The 10,879-nt window shown below is 39.6% G+C and overlaps 1 protein-coding gene across 1 annotated transcript; it reads left to right on the forward strand.

The window, feature by feature from the left end:
• The first annotated feature begins 1,183 nt into the window (after positions 1-1,183).
• LOC128317849 (tripartite motif-containing protein 16-like) lies at positions 1,184-8,175 on the forward strand. The gene is made up of 6 exons (XM_053231708.1): positions 1,184-1,842; positions 3,455-3,550; positions 3,677-3,910; positions 4,515-4,686; positions 4,879-4,932; positions 6,724-8,175. The coding sequence occupies exons 1-6, from the start codon at positions 1,249-1,251 to the stop codon at positions 7,254-7,256; spliced, it is 1,683 nt and encodes a 560-aa protein (XP_053087683.1). The 5' UTR covers positions 1,184-1,248; the 3' UTR covers positions 7,257-8,175.
• The last annotated feature ends 2,704 nt before the right edge of the window (positions 8,176-10,879 follow it).

Consider the following 10,879-nt stretch of genomic DNA (forward strand, 5'->3'; position numbering starts at 1 on the left):
ATGACCTGTTGTACAGTGTTAAAAATTAACATCATCATGTGCCGCTATAAACTGATAAAAAGCCTGTATGATGAGTGTTGGCTGGTTAAATATTTTCTTACCTTTCTGACCTGATTAACACTGAGTGAAGACAAAAGTCAATTTTAATTGACATTTTTTAAAAAATCAGATGAATACATCTGAAATTACATTTTAATTCTTATAACTGACTGAAGCAACAAATCGGATAGAGTGTATAATAGTCTACACAGAAACAGAAATATGATTAATAATTTCTGTTAAGTAAAAGAGAGGTGCTATCTGGTTCAGAGGAAGGCGGGAGCAGCAATGGACGAAGAGAGGAACTGCAGGATGGTATGAAGTGAATGGAGGTTGAGGTGGAATGGAGAGAATGAGGAAGTATCTGTCAAGAATGAGGTGATGGTCCTAGTAGGAGACAAGACAATGGTTTATGACCTGAGTGAAGAGGCCCAACATCACAGTCATACATTAAAATCCTTTTATTCCAGGACAAGTCTTAGTGCAAGTTTGACAACATTTGATAAATCTTTTTTATATTCACACAGGACTGGAAAAAGCTGTTAACATATAATGCTGTTCTCACACTAACATGACTACTGAAGAAGTGTTTAATCTTCTCTCTGTCAGGATTATATAGAGGAGGTGGATGCAAGTGTAGATTTCTATTTTAATGACAAACAAATGATACAGACAGCACAAACTTATACACCAAAACATGAATTATGGTTTTGAGGTAAAGACATACACGGACAAGGAAGCACAACATGACAACAAAAGACAAATGCTAGACAAGTGCTGTGCAAGGCGTGACTCTTATACTAGTGCTGATTAATCCCAAAATGTGAAACAGGTGCAAGCAGTCATGTGACATGACCAGTGAGGTGCAGTCACTGATGGGAATCGTAGTCATGCACCGGCTTCAGTGTAACCATGACACTCTCTTTATTTGATCTATTAGAAAACACAAAAACTCCTGATGTCACATTAACAACTTTAATAGGTATATCACATTACACCATTACAGTCATGGAGGTTATCTACACTCTCCTTATTTAAAGCTCCACCCACTCTCTCCGTCACACTATAAAAACAGAAGCTCAAAGTTCATTCAAAGTAAAAAAAAACTGTTCTCTGAGTCTCTCTCTCCTCTCTCTCTCTCTCTCTCTCTCTCTCTCTCTCTCTCTCTTTGCCTCAGTGTTATTTTTTTGTTGTTTTTTTTGCAGGAAAATGGCTGAGGCCAGTATTTCAGTAGATCAGGACCAGTTCAGCTGTCCAGTCTGTCTGGATCTCCTGAAGGATCCGGTGACTCTCCCCTGTGGTCACAGTTTCTGTAAGGTGTGTATTAATGGCTGCTGGGATCAGGAGGATCAGAAGGGTGTCTACAGCTGTCCTCAGTGCAGAGACACTTTCACTCCCAGGCCTGTTCTACGCAGAAACAACATGCTGGCTGAAGTGGTGGAGAAACTGAAGAAGAAGACTGAACTCCAAGCTGCTTCTCCTGCTCACTGTTACGCTGGACCTGGAGATGTGGAGTGTGATTTCTGTACCGGGAGAAAATGCAAAGCTGTCAAGTCCTGTCTGATGTGTCTGGCTTCTTACTGTGAAATTCATCTTAACTCACATCTAGAACATCCTGCTTTGAAAAAACACACATTAATTAAAGCTTCTGCAAAACTACAAGAGAAGATCTGCTCTCAACATAACAAGCTGATTGAGATCTACTGTCGTACTGATCAAACCTGCATCTGTTATTTGTGTATGACGGATAATCACAAAGGTCACGACACCGTCACAGCCACAGCAGAAAGAGCTGAGAAAGAGGTGAGAATGAGAAAGCTTTCCAAATTTAAATAATTTTAATGATACTTTCCTGTTTTCCTTCTAGAAACAGGTGCTTAATTCAGTTATATGATTTAAACTTTAATTTCAATTTGTGTATCAATCAGAAGGATTGTGTAAAAGCTCATTAAAATTGTATGTATTCTGGTTAACAGATTTAAATTTATCCTCAGTGATCATTGTAATCTGGTCAGATCAGCTAGTGAACATTTTAGCAAACACCAAACTATGACAGTGCGAGGCAGGTGAACACACACACACACACAGAGGGGGGAGAGAGAGAGAGAGAGAGAGAGAATGAATGAATTGAGGTACAGCAAACATAAATAAAACTGTTACAGTAAGCTCCACTCTTCTGGGAAGGCTTTCCACTAGATTTTGGAGTGTGGCTGTGGGGATTTGTGTTTATTCAGATACAAGAGCTTTAGTGAGGTCAGGCGCTGATGTTGGGTGAGGAGGTCTGGGGTGCAGTTCGTGTTCCAGTTCATCCCAAAGGTGTTCAGTGGGGTTGAGGTCAGGGCTCTGTGCAGGACACTCGAGTTCTTCCACTCCAACCTCAACACACCATGTCTTCATGGAGCTCCCTTTGTGCACAGGGGCATTGTCATGCTGGAACAGGTTTGGGCCTCTTAGTTCTAGTGAAGGGAAATTGTAATGCTACAGAATACAAAGACATTCTATACAATTGTGTGCTTCAAACTTTGTGTAACAATTTGGGGAAGAACCACATATGGGTGTGATGGTCGGGTGTGTACACACTTTTTATGATATACTGTAGCAAAAATAAAGCAAAAAGAAAAAAAATTACAAAACATGTGAGTTACTTCACATAAGATGTGAGCATGACTGGGCACTGAAACAGGCTCAAATCAGTACTTAAACATGTCCTAAACATGACACAGCTGCAGAACACTGAGGAGACTGAAGACAGGAGCTGAACATGATCTTGAATTCCTCAGGACTTCAGATTCTCTCTGGCAGGCATCCAAGACATCACACCTTCATCCAGTTTTTCCTTTTTTTTTTTTTTTTTCACTCCTCTGCCCCAACTCCTATCCATGTCACATACAAGAATCTACAGAGTTCACCCACATCTAGCATTCATACACTGGGCTAATCTTCCATCTGCCAGCTAACTGGACTCAGAGAACAGAGAATCCTGTCATAACAAAAAACCCATGACATGAAATCTACAGAATGTTTACTGTAAAAACATAACTGAGAATTTACTGTATACCAATGTATATGATTTTTATGGACTTCATTAGTATCACTCAGAGTTAAGCTTGTTTGTGACAATTTTTACTGTTAAAAGCACAATGCAGATAAATTTGAATTAAACTGAATTTAGCAGCAGTTGTTTTGGTAATCAGTCTGGCCTTTTCCACCAGCCAAATACTCAATTTTTACTCTTTATTTTGCCACTCACCATAAGCAGCATGGAAGTTATTTCTAGCTAGTAACACTACAAAATGCAGTAACCATATAGAAATTCTACAACACTGTGCTGCCAGGTGATTAGGTATTGTGATGTGGGAACTAATAAAGATGAATGTACTTTATAAAGAGCTGAAAATAATTGATGTGTCTTCAGAATGAGTTAAAGGAAGAGCAGATGAAATCCCAGCAGAGAATCCAGGAGAAGCAGAAGAAGGTGCAGGAGCTGAAACAGGCTGTGAGCACTATAAAGGTGAGCAGTGAGCAGAGACAGAGCTGCTCCTAGAAACACACACAACATGGACAATGAGTCTTTTAGAGTCCCAGTAAGAGAGGGAATAATAGATGAGCTTTAAATATTGTGTTTGTCTCCTAACAGTTCACTGCACAGACAGCAGTGGAGGACAGTGAGATTATCTTCACTGAGCTGATCAGCTCCATGGAGAAAAAGCGCTCAGAGGTGACGGAGCTGATCAGAGCTCAGGAGAAGGCTGAACTGAGTCGAGCTGAACGACTCCTGGAGCAACTGGAGCAGGAGATTGCTGATCTTCAGAGGAGAGTCACTGATCTGGAGCAGCTTTCACACACACACGATCACATCCATTTCCTCCAGGTAACACTCACTGTCTGATTTACAGAGCCAGCTGTTCCTCACACACTCTCTAAAACACTTCTCGTTAAAGCAACAATAAATGTCCCTGTCTGACATCACAAGTGTGTCTGGTGTTATCCTGAGATCAGGTGACTTCACAGTTTATTACTGTTTGTTATTGTTTAGTGCTGTTTAGCTTCTCTTTAACTCGGCTTCAGTTCTTAGCTAAGTTCAGTAATATTAGTTTGTGGACTTGTGATCGAGCAGCTATGACTTCATTTGTCTGGTGTGTTTATCGACAGTTGAGCAATGAAGGATTACAGTAGCCACCAACACTGACTAATGTATCTACAGTTTTCCTATATCTATGGCTATGACATTAAAAACTGATGGCATATAAGGAAGAGTCATAATGCTTCTATGATGTATTTGTGTAATGCATGCTGGGTAATGTAGTGAACACTGATAGATATAAATATGATCACTAAAAAATCATGAATTCTGCTAAAGCACTGAAACTGACAGATGCAACACTGTGCTACAAAATCCTTATTCTTTTATATAAATGTAACTGCAGGAAAATTTGTTTACACAAGCTGTTCTAAATTTAATTTGCTTTCTGTAGGCTTTAGCTTCTGGACGTCACTCTCCCCCATGGGACAGACCAACGTTTCACACGTCCAACATCACTGTCCATCAACATCTCTCATTTGATGGAGTGAGGAATTCTCTCTCAGAACTGAAGAAGAGACTTGAGGAATTCTGTGAGGAGGAATTCAACAAAATCCCTCCACATGGTAAGAGGAGCTGTTGCTGCTGGAGAAACACAATGACGGACGTCTTTACTTGCTCTGTGAAGTGTTATTTTTTAGCAATGCTCCTAAAATACTGATTTAAAATGAATAAACTGACTATCACTTTAAACTATTTCTATCTCTTACACAACCTGATGATGCTTTTTATCTTCATTTCCATTTTTCTTTCCACAGCTGCAGCAGTTCAGATCATTTTACTACCAGAGAGCAGAGAAGATTTTCTGAAATGTATGTGTAAAACACACACACATACACACACCTATACCTGTTTTTATTCTTTGTGGGGACCCCCCTTTCCAAAGGTCCAACAGACAAAAAGAAAATGTCAGTAAATCATAATCTCATTGCAAATTCCCAATCCGACATAAAAAAATTCTGGCCTGACACAGTGGTCACTTGTAGGACCTATTTCCAGTATTTAGTATATGTGAGGTCTACCCTCACACACACCAGCTGTTTTCATTCCTTGTGGGGACCAAATGCACTTTAAGTAATAAGAAATTAAAAATATTGTTTCCATTGATTCTAACAAAATTAATAACCCAGAATGACGTTTACCTTCTAAACAACTTTTACTGGTTGACTGAATAGCAAATGTAACAGCAGGTCTGCATATAAAAGCAGAAACAGACATCATTTTAATCTACAAACACAATTCTTACCTTAGAAACAGGCATGTTAAACAGATTTTTTGTATTTTATTTAAATCCTAAGCAGATCCAGGTCAATGTTCAATTAATGTTCACATCAAACATCAGCATGAAGAAAAAGTGTGATCTCTGTGACTTTAACCGTTGCATGGTTGTTGGTGCCAGATGGGCTGGTTTGAGTATTTCAGAAACTGCTGATCTCATGGGATTTTCACACACAACAGTCTCTAGAGTTTACACAGAATGGTGTGAAAAACAAAGAACATTGAGTTTTTCCTGATTCTGATGTTTGATGTGAACATTAACTGAAGGTCTTGACCTGGATCTGCATGATTTTATGCATTATGCTGCTGCCACATGATTGGCTGATTGGATAACTGCATAAATGAGCAGGTGTACAGGTGTTCCTATTAAAGTGGACAGTGAGTGTAAAGAACCTCTAGCACAGTAGTGATTACCAAAAAAAAAAAAAGGTCTTTGTGCCTTTGTGCATGTTGAAAAGATGCATAGGGTGCAAGAAGCACCAGGTTTCCGTCCCGGGACTGGTCATGTGACTCATGTGAATCGGTAAGCATCACTCTGACTGTGTCACTGCCACACTACACTGATCTCACTGCATTAGATATGGCTGCTGTCAGACTCAGCTGTCTTTACTAAATGCAGAGAGAGCATGCAGGAAAGAGCAACAATACGTCATGTGGAGTTATTGATGTCATTACTGTTCTCATGCACCAACATGAGGTAATGAAATTAGAAATGCTATAAGGCACAGTCTTACCTGTAGAGGGGTTTATGTGTTTAGCTTCAAACACACATGCTCTGTCAGTGGTATTGACTGCATGCTGTACCGCATCACCATCTTCTGCTACACAGATAAAAAGCATTTATTTTCCTCTAATCAAACCTTCCTTCCATTACTAGAACACTTTGATAATCTGACTGTGCATTTCCTCTCATTAGGAGGACAGTATTAGTGCACCACAGTTATCCAGCGAGCTGCTACACTAACTTCTCAAACTTTGTGCACACGTTTCCAAAATTTCTTTTTCATTCTTATTTTTGTAAACAGAAACTAATAACAAAGCTGCAAAAAATAATTTTCTTACCTTGTAAGTCGCGTTCGTCTTCTGTTAAACTCACACTGGCTCTTTCTAAAATGTAAATTAATAATGGCGGAGGTGACCTCCTCATGGGAAATGTAGTCCATTTGCACTTCCGGGTACGCTTCTTTGTATTGATAAAAGGACGGCGAAAAACTACAAAACTCTCTTTAAATGTTAAAAGCTAATTATTGTATTGGCTATATGCTTAGTGCTTACACTTTTAATAAAACATGCCACGTTCAGTTTGTTTTTCTCTTTTATTTCAGATTTCTGTTATCTGACTCTGGATCCCAACACAGTACATCGTAAACTCATTCTGTCTGAGAAGAACAGAGCGGTGAGATACAGTGTGAAAGAGCAGCAGTACTCTGATCATCCAGAGAGATTTGCCTCCTGGTATCAGGTGTTGTGTAAGGAGAGTGTGTGTGGACGCTGTTACTGGGAGGTGGACTGGAGCAGTGATGGTGGTGTGTTCATTTCAGTCTCATATAAAGACATCAGCAGGAAAGGACGGGGTAATGAGTGTGTGTTTGGATACAACAATCAGTCCTGGAGTCTGCGGTGTTCTTCTTCTTCTTCTCTCTGTTTCTATCACAACAATATTAAGGCTGAGCTTGGAGTTCCATCATCCTCCAGAATAGGAGTGTATGTGGATCACAGTGCAGGAACTCTGTCCTACTACAGCGTCTCTGACACGATGAAGCTCCTCCACAGAGTTCACACCACATTCACTCAGCCTCTGTACGCTGGATTTGGGTTCTACTCATTTTCTGCTGTGAAATTGTGTGATCCAAAATAAAGTGTGTAGTGTTTTATGTAAAATTTCTGCACATTGTCACATTGTTGCTCAGTCATCTGTCTCACTAGCACACAATCCATCTGCGCAAAAACACAGTCACTCCTGTGTGTTTATTGAGACTGATGATTTCAATGGTGTCTTTTACCATTGTGGTTCTTATTTATGTATGTAACCTTGGGTACATTTGGATTACTAAAGATATTACTGATTGACATTATATTTGATTAATATCCATGTACATGTTTTAATAGGACACATACAAGGTTTGCGTTTGTATGTAACTGCACTTTAAGAGCGAGAACCTTTTATATTGTTTGTATGCAAATATGGTTAAGAAAGCAATCCCTATCTGATTGGCTGTAAAAGTTATAGTCCCGCCTCCCTACTGGAAGAAGGATTCTTATTGGATGGTTGATTTATCATTCAGGGGGAGAACAGGTGAAGCAGCGGACTCTTTAGCAAAGTTGTTATTTTGTTTGTATGCTGGGAGTTTTCAGCAGTGTGACGACCCATGCGTTATGTGCGTCCTCCGTGGGTTGAATTGTGCAATGGCTCCGCCTTCCAACTGATTGTTCCTGGATGGGATCATTGAGGACACCTGCTGTTGGTTTCCTGCCCTACCTTTTAAAAAGCAGTATGGCAATTGGCCAGGAGCGAGCTGCACTATGGACGTGGTTTCATTTGGGTTTCGTTTAATCTTGTTTACTTTATACATCCAACACTGCTACGGTCCATTACACTTTCATGCATACACCTAACTTTACACTACTGATTCCTGACTAGTTCATGTTACGTTGTTTCTTTTTTGTATAGTTTTCTTCTGTTAATAAATTTTGTACATTATTTGCACTTTCTTGTGTGTCCCCGTTTTTGTTACGTCCTTCTTGAGCCATGGGGGCGTAACAAGTGGGGGCTCGTCCTCTTCAGAATTTGTTCGATAGTGTAAGAATGATCGAAATATTTGAAAAATTCATTCGTTTCGTTGTGTTTCATTTTGGATTTCATTCATTCGTTTGAACACAGTTCGTTTGTTCGTGACGTTTTGAGGGAAATCCTGTTTGAATAGTTTGACGTCACGTTGCAATTTAGTCATGTGTTGGGGGACACCTGAAAGTGATTAGTGCAGTTGGTTGCCGTGTGAAGTCGCAGATGGGTAAGTAACTCTTGTGCAAATTTTTTGTTTTACTTGGAGTTTTTCCCGGTTAGATTTAGCGACTTGGTTCCTTTGAGACCTGTCGTTTTATTGTTTTTGTAGTGTTGTGGTGAAAGCAGGTAGTAGCGGTTGTCTCGGGAGCACTTCCATGGTGTTGTGAATTGGTGCTGGTTTAATCGGTTGCAGTTTCACCCATTGGGTTCATGCGCTTAATTTCCCCCCGCCGGTAACTGCATGAAGATCAGGTTCTACTAAGTTAGATAGACTGTTTGTTTGAAAAAGGTAGATAGGGGGAAAATTCCAAGTGTTTGTTTGCACAATTAGTTGCTTGTGGTCTGTGAAGTGTTTATGACTGATGTTGAAAAATTTGTTAAATCGCCTTCACATGTATTGTTGAATAAATGCACAAAAGAGCAAATTTTGAAAATTGTGGAGTTTTATAAAATTAAAATTAGTGATAAGAGACTCAAAGAAAGTACTATCAAAATTTAATATAAAAAATAAGTTGATGGAAAAAGAGGTTTTATCAACTGAAATGGAGCAAGTTCAAGACGTGCAGGCACAAAGCTTATCTGCTTCACAGTCTGTTTTAACTTTTGACCAACAAAAAGAGTTACTGTTACTGCAGATAGATTATGAGAAAATGAAACAACGATCTGAACAAGGTAAGCTTGAGTTAGAGAAGGGGAAAATGGAGCTGGAGTGTTTAAAACTCAAACTAATACAAGAGAGTAAGAGGAAAACCGATAGTTCAGTGGAATCAGGTGCTTTTGGAGGTTTTCCACTTCATCAAAATTTGAAACTTGTTCCTAAATTTAATGAACAAGATCCAGATGTCTTTTTTACTCTTTTTGAACGTGATGCTGAAATTCAAGGTTGGTCTAAAGCAAACTGTGTGTTGTTGCTGCAGTGTGTTTTAGTTGGTAAGGCGCAGTTAGCTTTTTCTGCTTTAACTACTGATGAGTGCCAAGATTATGATACTGTTAAATCGGCGGTATTGAAAGTATATGAGTGCGTGCCTGAAACGTATCGACAACGATTTAGGTCATGCAAGATGACTCCAGGCCAGACCCATTTGGAGTTTGTGTGAGATTTAAGACGACATGTTACAAGTTGGTGTGCATCCATTGATATTGAAACGTTTGAAGATTTGCTTGTGTTGATTATAATTGAACAGTTTAAAACCTCTGTTTCTGAGCAAATTGCGACATATGTTAATGAACATAAAGTTCAGTCTCCTGAGGAAGCTGTCATTAGCTGATGACTTTGTCCTTACTCATAGGAGTACTGCTACTGTTTGGCAAACGCGCAAGGGAGCGAGCGTAGCTCGTTTTACAAATACCACTCTACAATCTGGTCGCATTTCTTCAAGCAAATTTGATCCGTCGAAAACGTGTAACTATTGTCGTGAAAAAGGACACTGGAAAGCGGATTGTTTGGTACTTAAAAGTAAAAATAAACGTGCTGAGACAAATAAATTTAAACCGGCTGCAATGGCCAATTCTGTTCATTTAGGTGGTACTGAGACTGAGATTAAACTTTCTAATGATTGTTTGTCTAGTTATGCTCCTTTCGTTACGGAAGGTCGAGTGTCGTTAGTGGATGGAATTGTGGAAGTTCCAATTAAATTTTTGCGTGACACTGGAGCTGTGGATTCGTTCATTTTAGAATCCATTTTGCCATTTTCCTCGAATCTTACATTGAGGAGAGCATGTTAGTTCGGGGAATGGGATTGAATACACTATCAGTTCCTTTACATAAAGTGAAGCTTACCTCCAATTTAGTGACTGGTGAGGTAGTGGTAGGACTGTGTCTTGTTTTACCAGTTGAAGGTGTTCACCTTATTTTGGGTAACAAATTGGCAGGAGACCAGGTTTGGCCTAATGTACCTTCATCGCCTATCGTTTTGTCTGAGGAGCAGATTATTCAGGAAGTTGCAAAGGGGGACCCTGTGGCTGTTGCAACTCGGGCTATGACTAAAAATGCTGAGTATGCCCTGACAGATGAAACCAAAAGAGTGTCAAAGGCAGTTGTTTCTCTTTCTATACCTGACTTGTCTGATCTGTCTTTTCCTTTCTCCACAGATGAATTGAGTAAAGAACAACTTTCAGATTCTTCATTGGCTGCATTGTTTACTCTTGCTCTTTCAGACAGTGAGGTACCCGATGTTGCTGGAGGTTACTTCGTTCAGGATGGACTCTTGCTGAGGAAGTGGAGTCCTCATGGCGAGGATTTCGTTGGTGATCCTATTGTTCAACTGGTTGTCCCCACAAAGTTTTGTTCTGTTGTTTTGGAAGTTGCTAATGAAAAATCTGGTCACCCTGGGGTTAGGAAAACCTATGATCGGGTTCTGATTGAAGCATGTTAAAAAGTGTCATATTTGTCAAGTTACTAGTAAGTCAAATCAGAACTTGAAACCAGTTCTATTAAATCCAATCCCAGCAAACGTCCATCCTGCTCTCCAATGTCT

Source organism: Pangasianodon hypophthalmus, chromosome 30, assembly GCF_027358585.1.
Source record: "Pangasianodon hypophthalmus isolate fPanHyp1 chromosome 30, fPanHyp1.pri, whole genome shotgun sequence".
Classification (NCBI taxonomy): domain Eukaryota; kingdom Metazoa; phylum Chordata; class Actinopteri; order Siluriformes; family Pangasiidae; genus Pangasianodon; species Pangasianodon hypophthalmus.